The 14663-nt window shown below is 44.4% G+C and overlaps 1 protein-coding gene across 4 annotated transcripts in view; it reads right to left on the bottom strand.

Moving 5' to 3' along the window:
• The window catches only part of LOC141148556 (uncharacterized), a 75589-nt gene that overhangs the window by 26046 nt on the left and 34880 nt on the right, over positions 1-14663 (bottom strand). For all 4 annotated transcript variants that reach the window (XM_073636108.1, XM_073636107.1, XM_073636110.1 and 1 more), the window contains 5 exons: positions 14179-14448; positions 13976-14080; positions 13322-13702; positions 8426-8728; positions 7486-7836 (listed from right to left, as the gene is read on the bottom strand). In XM_073636108.1, the coding sequence (XP_073492209.1) occupies positions 7486-7836; positions 8426-8728; positions 13322-13702; positions 13976-14080; positions 14179-14448 (1410 nt within the window). The remainder of the gene's footprint in view (positions 1-7485; positions 7837-8425; positions 8729-13321; positions 13703-13975; positions 14081-14178; positions 14449-14663) is intronic.

Genomic DNA, 14663 nt, shown 5'->3' with positions numbered 1-14663 from the left:
TTCAGGTATGCAATTTTTTATACTTTACCGTTTACTGTGTTTTATTGTTAACCGTTTTTTTGGCTTCAGGTACGCCATTCACGACTTTGAGTGGTTATACCAGAATGATGCCTGCAGGTTTAGGTATCATCTTGGTATCATTCTTTTCAGCCAGCGGTCGGCTTTCATGTAAAAGCAATCCTAGCGGCTAATTAGCCTCTAGACTGCTTTTACAAGCCGTGGGAGGGAATGCCCCCCCCCCACAGTCTTTCATGTTTTTCTCTGGCTCTCCTGTCTCAACAGGGAACCTGAGAATGCAGCCGGTGATTCAGCCAGCTGACCATAGAGCTGATCAGAGACCAGAGTGGCTCCAAACATCTCTATGGCCTAAGAAATCGGAAGCTACGAGCATTTCATGACTTAGATTTCGCCGGATGTAAATAGCGACATTGGGAAATTGGGAAAGCATTTTATCACACCGATCTTGGTGTGGTCAGATGCTTTGAGGGCAGAGGAGAGATCTAGGGTCTAATAGACCCCAATTTTTTCAAAAAAGAGTACCTGTCACTACCTATTGCTATCATAGGGGATATTTACATTCCCTGAGATAACAATAAAAATGATTAAAAATTAAAAAATGAAAGGAACAATTTAAAAATAAGATAAAAAAGCAAAAAAATAATAAAGAAAAAAAAAAAAAGCACCCCTGTCGCCCCCTGCTCTCGCGCTAAGGCGAACGCAAGCGGCGGTCTGTCGTCAGGCCCGGATTTACTCCCTTTGCCGCCCCAAGGCTGGGCCCTTCAATGCCGCCCCCTCCCCACACCACCAGAAAGAGCCCCCAGACATAATACGGTCAAAGACTGCAGACATGATACAAGAGATGGTCAGAGACTGCAATCATAGTACAGGAGATGGTCAGAGACTGCAGACATGATACAGGAGATGGTCAGAGACTGCAGTTCCTATGGACATTAGTAGATAATGGCCGATCGGCCCTCTCACCTGACCCAGCGATACAGCAATGCTTCCCCTGATCAGGAGTCAGCTCACTCTGAATTGCCCGTGGCGACTCCGTTGGGTAGCACCCAGATCTGTATTCCTGCAATGACTCCATTCCTTTCTCCACCAGGGATGGCGCCAGGCTGTGTGGCTTTCCCTCTGGTGGCGCAGGGCAGCGGGGTTCTCTCTCCGATGGTGTTCCCTCAGCACTGCCCTCTCCCTCTGGAGCCCTGGGTGTACTTTCCTGGGTGTAGACCCCCCCAGGACAAACTACCCCCCTTCCATTAGTACAGACCCCCCCAGGACAAACCCCCCACCATTAGTACAGACCCCCCCAGGACAAACCCCCCCTCCCTTCATTAGTACAGACCCCCCCAGGACAAACCCCCCTCCCTTAGTACAGACCCCCCAGGACAAACCCACCCCCCTCCCTTAGTACAGACCCCCCCAGGACAAACCCACCTCCCTTCATTACTACAGACCCCCCCAGGACAAACCCACCTCCCTTCATTAGTACAGACCCCCAGGACAAACGCCCCTCTATTAGTACAACCCCCCCAGGACAACCCCCCTCCATTAGCACAAACCCCCCCAGGTCTACCCCCCTCCATTAGTACAAACCCCCCCCCAGGAAAACCCCCTCTCCATTAGTACAACCCCCCCCAGGTCAACCCCCACCCCCTCCATTAGCACAGACCCCCCAAGGACAAACCGCTCCCCCCTTCATTAGTACAGACCCCCCAGGACAAACCCCCCCTTCATTAGTACAAACCCCCCAGGACAAACCCCCCCCTTTATTAGTACAAACCCCCCAGGACAAAACCCCCCCTTCATTAGTACAAACCCCCCAGGACAAAACCCCCCCTTCATTAGTACAAACCCCCCAGGACAAACCCCCCCTTCACTAGTACACACATCCCAGGACAACCCCCCCTCCATTAGTACAAACCCCCGCAGGTCTACCCCCCTCCATTAGTACAAACCCCCCCAGGACAAACCCCCTCAATTAGTACAAACCCCCCCAGGAAAACCCCCTCTCCATTAGTACAACCCCCCAGGTCAACCCCCACCCCCTCCATTAGCACAGACCCCCCAAGGACAAACCGCCCCTCCCTTCATTAGTACAAACCCCCCAGGACAAACCCCCCCTTCACTAGTACAGACATCCCAGGACAACCCCCCCCCCTCCATTAGTACAGACCCCCACCAGGACAAACCCCCCCTTCACTAGTACAGACATCCTAGGACAACCCCCCCTCCATTAGTACAACCCCCCCAGGACAAACCCCCCCTTCACTAGTACAGACATCCCAGGACAACCCCCCCTCCATTAGTACAACCCCCCCAGGACAAACCCCCCCTTCACTAATACAGACATCCCAGGACAACCCCCCCTCCATTAGTACAACCCCCCCAGGACAAACCCCCCCTTCACTGTACAGACATCCCAGGACAACCCCCCCCTCCATTAGTACAACCCCCCCCAGGACAAACCCCCCCTTCACTAGTACAGACATCCCAGGACAACCCCCCCCCCTAATTAGTACAACCCCCCCAGGACAAACCCCCCTTCACTAGTACAGACATCCCAGGACAACCCCCCCCCTCCATTATAGTACAACCCCCCCAGGACAAACCCCCCCTTCACTAGTACAGACATCCCAGGACAACCCCCCCTCCATTAGTACAACCCCCCCAGGACAAACCCCCCCTTCACTAGTACAGACATCCCAGGACAACCCCCCCCCTCTATTAGTACAACCCCCCCAGGACAAACCCCCCCTTCACTAGTACAGACATCCCAGGACAACCCCCCCCCTCCATTAGGACAACCCCCCAGGACAACCTCCCCTCCAAGTGTGTACAATAGATAGAACAGATGGAGACAGGCACAGGCTTGGGCGGGACTCGGGAGTGAGAGACAGAGGAGAACACGCCCCCCCCCGCCGCACAGAGACCAGCCGCTCCGATCTTCGGCGGCTGCTCTCCTTCTCTGACAGGAGGAGGGAGGGGGGACGGGCTTGAGCAGCGAAAAAGACAGCGGTGGCGGCGGTGACCTGCGGAGGGAGCCGCCTCAGTCTGGACACAGAGAGGAGGAGGAGGGAGAGGAGCACTCTAGCGCTTCAGCGCCCCCACCTCTCTGGCGCCCGGGTGCACTGCATGCTGATGTTAGTGTGGGGGGCGGCGCCGCCCCTGTACCACTGCCGCCCCGAGGCCTGGCCTCGGTGGCCTTGTGGGAAATCCGGCCCTGTCTGTCGTCAAATGTAAACAGCAATTGCACCATGCATGTGAGGTATCACCGTGAAGGTCAGATCGAGGGCAGTAATTTTAGCAGTAGACCTCCTCTGTAAATCTAAAGTGGTAACCTGTAAAGGCTTTTAAAGGCTTTTAAAAATGTATTTATTTTGTTGCCACTGCACGTTTGTGCGCAATTGTAAAGCATGTCATGTTTGGTATCCATGTACTCAGCCTAAGATCATCTTTTTTATTTCATCAAACATTTGGGCAATATAGTGTGTTTTAGTGCATTAAAATGTAAAAAAGTGTGTTTTTTCCCCAAAAAATGTGTTTGAAAAATCGCTGCGCAAATACTGTGTGAAAAAAAAATGAAACACCCACCATTTTAATCTGTAGGGCATTTGCTTTAAAAAAATGTATAATGTTTGGGGGTTCAAAGTAATTTTCTTGCAAAAAAAAAAAAAATGTTTCATGTAAACAAAAAGTGTCAGAAAGGGCTTTGTCTTCAAGTGGTTAGAAGAGTGGGTGATGTGTGACATAAGCTTCTAAATGTTGTGCATAAAATGCCAGGACAGTTCAAAACCCCCCCAAATGACCCCATTTTGGAAAGTAGACACCCCAAGCTATTTGCTGAGAGTCATGTCGAGTCCATGGAATATTTTATATTGTGACACAAGTTGCGGGAAAGAGACAAATTTTTTTTTTTTTTTGCACAAAGTTGTCACTAAATGATATATTGCTCAAACATGCCATGGGAATATGTGAAATTACACCCCAAAATACATTCTGCTGCTTCTCCTGAGTACGGGGATACCACATGTGTGAGACTTTTTGGGAGCCTAGCCGCGTACGGGACCCCGAAAACCAAGCACCGCCTTCAGGCTTTCTAAGGGCGTAAATTTTTGATTTCACTCTTCACTGCCTATCACAGTTTCGGAGGCCATGGAATGCCCAGGTGGCACAAAACCCCCCCAAATGACCCCATTTTGGAAAGTAGACACCCCAAGCTATTTGCTGAGAGGTATAGTGAGTATTTTGCCGACCTCACTTTTTGTCAAAAAGTTTTGAATATTGAAAAAAGAAAAAAAAAAAGTTTTTTCTTGTCTTTCTTCATTTTCAAAAACAAATGAGAGCTGCAAAATACTCACCATGCCTCTCAGCAAATAGCTTGGGGTGTCTACTTTCCAAAATGGGGTCATTTGGGGGGGGTTTTGTGCCACCTGAGCATTCCATGGCCTCCGAAACTGTGATAGGCAGTGAAGAATGAAATCAAAAATTTACACCCTTAGAAATCCTGAAGGTGGTGATTGGTTTTCGGGGCCCCATACGCGGCTAGGCTCCCAAAAATTCACACACATGTGGTATCCCCATACTCAGGAGAAGCAGCTAAATGTATTTTTTTGGGGTGCAATTCCACATATGCCCATTGCCTATGTGAGCAACTTGTGTCAAAATATTAAATATTCCATGGACTCAACATGCCTCTCAGCAAATAGCTTGGGGTGTCTACTTTCCAAAATGGGGTCATTTGGGGGGGTTTTGTGCCATCTGGGCATTTTATGGCCTTCAAAACTGTGATAGGTAGTGAGGAGTGAAATCAAAAATTTACGCCCTTAGAAATCCTGAAGGCAGTGATTGGTTTCCGGGGCCCCGTACTCAGGAGAAGCAGCTGAATGTATTTTGGGGTGCAATTCCACATAGGCCCATGGCCTGTGTGAGCAATATATCATTTAGTGACAACTTTTTGTAAATATTTTTTTTTTTTGTCATTATTCAATCACTTGGGACAAAAAAAAATAATATTCAATGGGTTCAACATGCCTTTCAGCAATTTCCTTGGGGTGTCTACTTTCCAAAATGGGGTCATTTGGGGGGGTTTTGTACTGCCCTGCCATTTTAGCACCTCAAGAAATGACATAGGCAGTCATAAACTAAAAGCTGTGTAAATTCCAGAAAAAGTACCCTAGTTTGTAGACGCTATAACTTTTGCGCAAACCAATAAATATACGCTTATTGACATTTTTTTTACCAAAGACATGTGGCCGAATACATTTTGGCCTAAATGTATGACTAAAATTGAGTTTTTTGGATTTTTTCTATAACAAAAAGTAGAAAATATCTTTTTTTTTCAAAATTTTCCGTCTTTTTCCGTTTATAGCGCAAAAAATAAAAACGGCAGAGGTGATCAAATACCATCAAAAGAAAGCTCTATTTGTGGGAAGAAAAGGACGCAAATTTCGTTTGGGTGCAGCATTGCATGACCGCGCAATTAGCAGTTAAAGCGATGCAGTGCCAAATTGGAAAAAGTCCTCTGGTCCTTAGGCAGCATAATGGTCCGGGGCTAAAGTGGTTAAAATTAAAAGAAAAGAGGTTTAACCTTATACTATGTAGAGGGTTATTTACTGTAAGAGCAGCAAGGATGTGGAATTCCTTTCCACAGGTGGACTTGTGTCTTTTTTCAACCTCACCTACTATGTAACTATGTATTGGCCAGATGATGAGCAGTGTCTGGCTTCCTCCAGACATGATGCTTGCCATTCAGGCCAAAGAGTTCAATCTTTGTTTCATCAGACCAGAGAATTTTGTTTCTCATGGTCTGAGAGTCCTTCAGGTGCCTTTTGGCAAACTCCAGGTGGACTGTCATGTGCCTTTTACTGAGGTGTGGCTTCCCTCTGGCCACTCAACGATACAGGCCTGATTGGTAGAGTGCTGCAGAGATGGTTGTTCTTCTGGAAGGTTCTCCTCCCTCCACAGAGAAATGCTGGTGCTCTGTCAGAGTGACCAACGGGTTCTTGGTCAGCTCCCTGACTAAGGCCCTTCTTCCTCAATCACTCAGTTTTGCCGGGCAGCCCACTCTAGGAAGAGTACTGGTGGTTCCAAACTTTTTCCATTTACGGATGATGGAGGGCACTGTGCTCAATGGGACCTTCAATTCTGCAGAAATTTTTCTATACCCTTCCTCAGATCTGTGTCTCGATATAATCCTGTCTCTAAGGTCTACAGACAATTCCTTGAAATTCATGGCTTGGTTTGTGCTCTGACATGCACTTTTAACTGTGGGACCTTATATAGACAGGTGTGTGCCTTTCCAAATGATGTCCAATCCATTGAATTTACCACAGGTGAACTCCAATCAAGTTGTAGAAACAGCTCAAGGATGATCAGTGAAAACAGCATGCATCTGAGTTCAATTTTGAAAGTCATGGCAAAGGCTGTGAATACTTATGTACATGGAATTTTTTTTATTTTTAATAAATTTGCAAAGACTTCAAGTAAACTTCTTTCACGTTATGATTATGGGGTATTGTTTGTAGAATTTTGAGGAATTGAATACATTTTGTAATAAGGCTGTAACATGACAAAATGTGGAAAAAGTGAAGTGCTGTGAATACTTTCCGGATGCACTGTAAAACAGTGACAAAAATGAAGCCCATTGCCATGGAATGTCTATTAGCACACATTTAACATGGTGCTACAACAGGATGCCAACATTATCAGCAAGGTATATCAAGAAAACCAGACCTAAATCAAATAGATGTGGGATGTGTTAGAATGGAAGTTTTGTGGCATGAATGTGCAGAAGACAAATGAGCAGAAATGATGACGCAATCCTTTCGTCAACCGTGAACGTGAACCAAATCTCAAAGGAATGTTTGTGGAATGTGGAATCCATGTCACGAAGAACTGAGGAAGGCCCTGCTCAGTTTTTGGTGTTTCTAATAAATTGCTCAGTTGGTGTATATGGCATGGATGTGGAAACCCTCAAGTACAGTTAAATGTTTTATCCCAAAACACATTGGGGTTAATTTACTAAAACTGCAGAGTGCAAAATCGATTGCAGCTGTGCATCGTACCCAATCTGCTTCCAACTTCAGCTTGTTGAAATAAGCTTTGCCTAAAAAACTGGAAGATGATTGGTTTCTATAGAGGGCTGCACCAGATTTTGCACACCCCAGTTTTTAGTAAATCAACCTCTCTGTTATAGCAAGGTTGTTCATCAGGACATCCCAACAACTCACCCAACAAGAAAACTCCTTACTGTATGTATAACTATCAGTGTCTGGAAGGCTTGATCTGTACAATGTATCTGATAAGAACAAAGTGCGCTCAAACACCTTGTTAGTGAATCTATGAATGTTATTCTATTAAACTTCTGCAGTGGTAGAGCTGCCCCATTCGAATGCCAAGATGGGATTAGGAGAACATAATTGGCTAGCATAGAGCCCTGGATTTCTACAATAATCTTGAAGATGTCATTGTGATACTTACCTTTCACTCTAAGCTCTCCTGTCCTCTTCTCCAGATAGGTCTTCAGACTTGGATGTGTTACTCGACAGATAAATTCCACCCCTTTGTCTGTTATGGCTGACATAGATACAATGAGACTGGTGGAACAGATGTAAGTCTTATTAAAGTCTTGCTTGGTTTCCATCATTGGAATCTTGTATTTATCACTGGAGGACACGTCATACAACTCCTCTTTTTCTGCTTCTCTCCGTAACCACTTCACCTCAAGATTGTTGGGGAAAAACCCCCGGATTTCACACTGTAGTTTGGCTTCTCTTCCGTGCACTAGTAAAGGCACTGGTATGTCTTCCATCAACGGAAACCAGGGAAGATCTGCAACACAATAGCAAATTATTCAGAACTGTACTTCCCATTTTGTAAATAAAATGTTAAATTTGTTTTGAAGTGGATAACAAATGCAGAATTGCAAATTACAATCTGAAGTCATTAGTGTTGTACTAACTGGGACATGCAAAGCGGTTTAAATGAGCCTGGATTCATTTCACTGAAAGGTTTATTGGGAATCATTCGGCAGAATGTGCAGCAGGTCCCCTCTGGTCATCATCAAGATCAAATGGGAAACCTGCATTTATCAAAGCAGAGGATTTAAAACGGAGCTCTGTCCCCCCCACCAATAAAATAAAATGTTAGCAGCTACAAATACTAAAAGCTACAAATACTGTCTTCCTTTCACCGGGATTGCAAAAGGATTTAGAAGGGGGTGGGGCTGGTATAGATAGCAATAGCCTAGAATTCCAAAAAAATAATTGTAGATTTTACTACCTATTTAATAAAAGTGTGTCCCCGCTGGATTTTAATAGTGACTACTACAGCTCAGTCTTCATGTAAGGGGGTCCACTATACACTTCTTTCGACAACTTAACTAGATTTTCTTTTTTTTTGACAACCATATTTGCAGTACCTGTTGCAGTCACCTCTTGGTTCTGTGGATGATTCAAAGATTGATGCGTCCACGTCACCCGTACTCGGAAACCTGGATCCTTGAAGAGATTTCCTGGGACTCGACATTCACTTTCACACTTAAATGTGTAGTCTGACTCATCTATGAAATTCGTTTCATGCTCAAGTTCCTGGTAATTTCCAACTCCAGAACTCCATTTTATCTCGATATTTTTAGGATAAAACTTTTCCAGGGTGACAGAACACACAACATCTCCGAGGTCACCTAGGGACATCTTCAACGGGGTTGACAGACAAGGTTTGGCTGGAGGGACACCATAACACAATTAGATGCAGTAAACTATTGTTAAATTTAATGGGGCGTACACACGGTCGGACTTTTCAGATACAAAAGTCCGAAAGCCTGTCCGACAGACTTCCGGCGGACTTGCGGCGGACTTTCTAACGAACAGACTTGCCTACACACGATCACACAAAAGTCTGTCGAATTCTTACGTGATGACGTACACCGGACTAAAATAAGGAAGTTGATAGCCAGTAGCCAATAGCTGCCCTAGCGTGGGTTTTTGTCCGTCGGACTAGCATACATACGAGCGGATTTTTCGACCGGACTCGAGTCCGTCGGAAAGATTTGAAGCATGTTCCAAATCTAAAGTCCGTCAGATTTTCGACCGAAAAAGTCCGCTGCAGGTCCGATGAAGCCCACACACGGTCGAATTGTCTGCCGGATTTGGTCCGTCGGCGTCCGTCGGACTTTTGTAGACGAAAAGTCCGACCGTGTGTACGCCCCATAACACTGCAATCTAACAGCCAGGTTAACAAAACACAAATCGGGGCATATTTTTAAAACTCCTCATGGTAATTTACATGAATAGCTGGTAAGTTTTTGGGAGCAGAGGCCTGAGTCAACTTCTGTAGAGTGGTTTATTGTACTGCACTATGGAATGTGTTGGTGTTTTTATTACAATCATTACCAATAAATTAAACCTGGATCTGCCTAAATTTATTGTATGGCCTCAATGGCCTAGATCGAAATAACTATACATAGTTTGCTAAAGCACTGTATATCAAACAATTGCCTTTGGTTTTCTTTTAGATAACATTGCTTTCACCCTTTTTTATCCTTTATTACATCTCAGTGCTGATAATCTGCAGCCTCGTGGCAGCAATGGACTCTCTGAGGGCTAATTTACATTTGCAATTGGGGAGCAGTAAAACTCCATGTTTGAGCCACGTTTTACTGCCTGTCAACTGCTCCCCCATTTGCTGCAGAGGCAACGGCTGGGAAAGTACACATGCTGTGGTGGCAATATCTTGCTACACGGCCGCGGTAGGAATTTTACCACCAGTGTCAAGTTAAAAAGGTGACACTGCAACCATCCCACAACCATGCACAATGCATGTGATTGTCCAGTATTTAGGGGGTTGAAGCAGGAGATACAACACCTCCTCCTCACCCGTATTTTACATTATTACTCTTCAGAGAGCAAAGCAGGTATAAATGAGCACTGAGGGTGGCAGTGGTGAGAAATGTGCCTTGCCAAACCAGCCAAAAGTCTCTACTATGCATGTGACAGGGTAACAATGCAGGACTCATTTGGCTTCAGCTATTGAGCTATGTAAACATATCTTATTTAACCACTTAACAACCGGCCCATAGCGGAATGACGGCTGCAGGGCGGTTGCTTAACTCTGGGAGGGCGTACTATGACGTCCTCCCAGAATTCCCCTCTCGCACGCCCCTTGGGGGGCGCACCCGAACACATCCGTGACTGGACCCGGCGCATCACGGATCCCCGTAAATGGCCGCTGATCGTGGCCGTTTACCATGTGATCGCTCCGTCAAATGACGGAGCGATCACATGTAAACAAACCGGTGTCATCTCATGACGCCGGTTCCTCTCCTCCCCTCTGTGTACCGATCGGTACACTGTGAGCGGAGAGGGGGATGGATGGATGGCAGTAGCGCTGTGGGCTGGATGTGTAGTGCCCAAAGCGCTGCTCAGTGACATACAGCCATCCATCCATCCATGCTCAGCCATCCCTAATGCTCTGCAATGCCCTGCACTAATCTGCAATGCCCCAGAATACTGTGCAATACTCTGCAATACCCCCACAATACTGTGCAATACCCCACAATACTGTGCAATACTCTGCAATACTCTGCAATACCCCACAATACTCTGCAATACCCCGCAATACTCTGCAATACCCCGCAATACTCTGCAATACCCCGCAATACTGTGCAATACTCTGCAATACCCCGCAATACTCTGCAATACCCCGCAATACTCTGCAATACCCCGCAGTACTCTGCAATACCCCGCAGTACTCTGCAATACCCCACAATACTCTGCAATACTCTGCCATACCCAGCCATACTCTGCAATACCCTGCAGTACTCTGCAATACCCCGCAATACTCTGCAATACCCATCCATACCCAGTCATACTCGGCGATACCCTGCAATACCCTGCCATACTCAGCCATACTCTGCAATACCCCGCCATACTCTGCAATACCCCGCAATACTCTGCAATACCCCGCAATACTCTGCAATACCCTGCCATACCCAGCCATACCCAGCCATACTCTGCAATACTCGGTGATACCCAGCCATACTCTGCCATACCCAGCCATGCTCGGCCATACCCAGCCATGCTCGGCCATACCCTGCAATGCTCGGCCATACCCTGCCATGCTCGGCCATACTCAGTTGTACTCGGCCTCTGTATGTGGCCAGGCTGTGGAAGTCTCACACATGTGGTATCGCCGTACTTAGGAGGAGGAGAATCTATTTTGGGGTGTCATTTTTGGTATGTACATGCTATGTGTTAGAAACATTGTATAAATGGACAACTTTGTGTTAAAAAAAATGCGTTTTAACCACTTCCCGCCCGTCGGCTGTCATACGACATCCTTGACTTTGTGCGGGTATATCTGAATGATGGGTGCAGCTACAGGCATCATTCAGATATCAACTTTTTTAGCTGGCGATTCCCTACACCATAAGAATGATCATAGCAGCTGTTCCACTGCTTGATCGTTCTTACGGGAGGCGAGAGGGGACGTCCCCCGATCCCGCCACCCTCCGGTGCTTCTACCGACTCACCGCTCCGATCGAAGCCAGGATCTTTTTTTTTATTTTTTTTATTTCAGGCTTCCCAGCCTAGAGGTGAGATGTGGGGTCTTATTGATCTTACGGTATTCAAACCACACATGTGAGGTATCGCTGCGATCGGTAGAGCGAGAGCAATATTTTGGCCCTAGACCTCCTCTGTAACTCAAAACATGTAACCAGTAAAAAATTTTAAAGCGTCGCCTATGGGGATTTTTGAGTAGTGAAGTTTGGTGCCATTCCACAAGCACGTGCAATTTTGAAAGGTGACATGTTGGGTATCTATTTACTCGGCATAACTTCATCTTTTCACAATATGTAAAAACATTTGGCTAACTTTACTGTTTTGTTTTTTTTTTAAAGCACAAAACAGTTTTTTTCCAAAAAAAACGCGTTCCAAAAATTGCTGCGCAAATACCGTGCGAGATAAAAAGTTGCAATGACCACCATTGTATTCTCTAGGGTCTTTGCTAAAAAACATATATAATGTTTTGGGGTTCTTTGTAATTTTCTAGCAAATAAATGATGATTTTTACATGTAGGAGAGAAATGTCAGAATTGGCCTGGGCACTCCAGAACGCCTGAAGGTGCTCCGTGCATGTTGGGCCTCTGTATGTGGCCACACTGTGTAAAAGTCTCACATATGTGGTATCACCATACTCGGGAGTAATAGCAGAATGTGTTTTGGGGTGTAATTTGTGGTATGCATATGCGGTGTGTGAGAAATAACCTGCTAATATGACAATTTTGTAAAAAAAAAAAAAAAAAGTAAAAAAAATAATTGATTTTGCAAAGAATTGTGGGAAAAAATGACAACTTCAAAAAACTCACCATGCATCTTTCTAAATACCTTAGAATGTCTTCTTTCCAAAAAGGGGTCATTTGGGGGGTATTTGTACTTTTCTGGCATGTTAGGGTCTCAAGAAATTAGATAGGCCGTCAGTACTTCAGGTGTGATCAATTTTCAGATATTGGCACCATAGCTTTTGGACTCTATAACATTCACAAAGACCAAATAATATCCACCGATTTGGGTTATTTTTACCAAAGATATGTAGCGGTATAAATTTTGGTCAAAATATATGAAGAAAAATGACTAATTTGCAAAATTTTATAACAGAAATGAAGAAAAATTCATTTTTTTACAGATTTTTCGGTCTTTTTTCTTTTATAGCGCAAAAAATAAAGAACCCAGCGGTGATTAAATACCACCAAAAGAAAGCTCTATTTGTGTGAAAAAAAGGACAAAAATTTCATATAGATACAGTGTTGCATGACTGAGTAATTGTCATTCAAAATGTGAGAGCACCAAAAGCTGAAAATTGGTCTCGTTATTAAGGGGGTTTAAGTGCCCAGTGGTCAAGTGGTTAAAAATAGGAGCTAAGAAGAGCATGAAAAATATGTAATGTAATTAAAGGGGATACTCAATTTTTAGTAAATAAGAAACTTGGCAGTCCGTAGCGAATATCCTATCACGTATTTGTTTTTTCAGTGACTGCTACACAGTGACATTTCTACTACAAATGTTCTGGGTCTGTGAGATCAAATCTGAAAATAACTTTGACTATTTAATGCCAACATAGCAGTCTTGGCTATATCCTTGCTTCTACTGCAGGGTATTTTCTTAGATATGTTAAAAAAATATTGGCTTTGGATACACTTCAATGGGTTTGTATGAATAATATAAAATGGCAGTAATACATATAATTATTATATATATTTATAATAATACATTTGTAACATTCAGTATGCATAACAATATCATAAATTGGTTCTTACAAGTGATAAAGCTCCAATCCTTGTCTTTCTTTATGCTTTTTCCACTGGAGAGGAAGCTGCAGGTGACCTTGGTATTACGATGTTTTAATATAGTTGGTGTGAAGGTCAGTGATGTGATCGCGTTGTATAATCCGTTTAACTCAAATTGGTCAGTCACCACTGCATAACTTCTGTTCATCAACTGGCCACTTTCTTCTCCATCGCTCCTTGTCTGATGGTCTGCTATGCTTACGTTCTCTCCAGTTTTCTCTACCACAGTCCAGGTCACATGGATTTTCCCTGGACAGTTGAATGCTGTACAATACATAGTCACCTTCTCATCTGTATTCCTACTCCATCCACGTGGGATGTGTATAGGACTCACCTGGAACCGCTGAAAATCTACAGAGTAAGATGGACATTATGAGGTTTATGCAGTCAATTTTGCTGAAACATTTCCAACATGGTAATTAACCAGAACATTCTCTTTGTAGCTTAGCCCTTCAGAAGCTCTAGTTCTAGCTATCTTTGAGGTTCAGGGGCCGAGCTCAGGTTCATATTAAAACAAAAAGAGCTAGTGCCAGTATGATCTTAACCATCTAATGAATTATACTTTAACATCTAGAAGACACTTTGCAATCTAAAGAATATTACTTCAAAACGTATATCACTCACATTTTTTCTTGTAGATCCACAATGCAGCCAAAATCCCAGCTGTTAATAGTATTGTTAATACTGATACAGAGGTAATCAGGACAGGTGTTTGAGAGTCCTTCCCATCTGAAACAAAAGTACTGTATGTTGTAATAGGATAAATAAATAGACAGACAATATTTTGTCAATTGTATTACAGTGTTGTCTATGGCACGGAGATTTACCTTTTACTTTTAGGTTCTCCATCAATGGACTATCCAATGTCTCATGTTCCACCACACAGGAGATCTTGTTTGGCTTTTTCTGGTTTCCAGATATCAAGAAATGGTCCCATTTATTATAGGTGCCATCTGCATTCCTCCTGGAGGGTTCTGTCATTTTTCCATCAATTAGCCATTTAATTTCCACAGCCTCAGGGTAAAACTCCTTCACCTCACACACAAATATCTCCTTATCGCCATTATAAGATGAGAAGAATGTGATCTTAGGCTCCGCTACACAAAGATGGAAAGATACAATAAACAGTTACTTTCATGGTTCCTTCACACCTCAGTTTTGTGATGCATTGCATTAATGTGTGTAGCCACCCTGTCACACTGCTGTAAGTGGGCTCACAGTGTAGCCTCACAGAACAGTGTAGCCTCAGTAGTCAGCAGATCTCAATAATCAGTCTCCAACTGATACTGGCTACTGGGAAGGTATTTAACCC

This window comes from Aquarana catesbeiana, linkage group LG06 (assembly GCF_042186555.1).
Source record: "Aquarana catesbeiana isolate 2022-GZ linkage group LG06, ASM4218655v1, whole genome shotgun sequence".
In the NCBI taxonomy this organism is placed as follows: domain Eukaryota; kingdom Metazoa; phylum Chordata; class Amphibia; order Anura; family Ranidae; genus Aquarana; species Aquarana catesbeiana.
The sequence above is the reverse complement of the archived record's forward strand: the minus strand, read 5'-3'. Positions and strand labels throughout refer to the sequence as shown.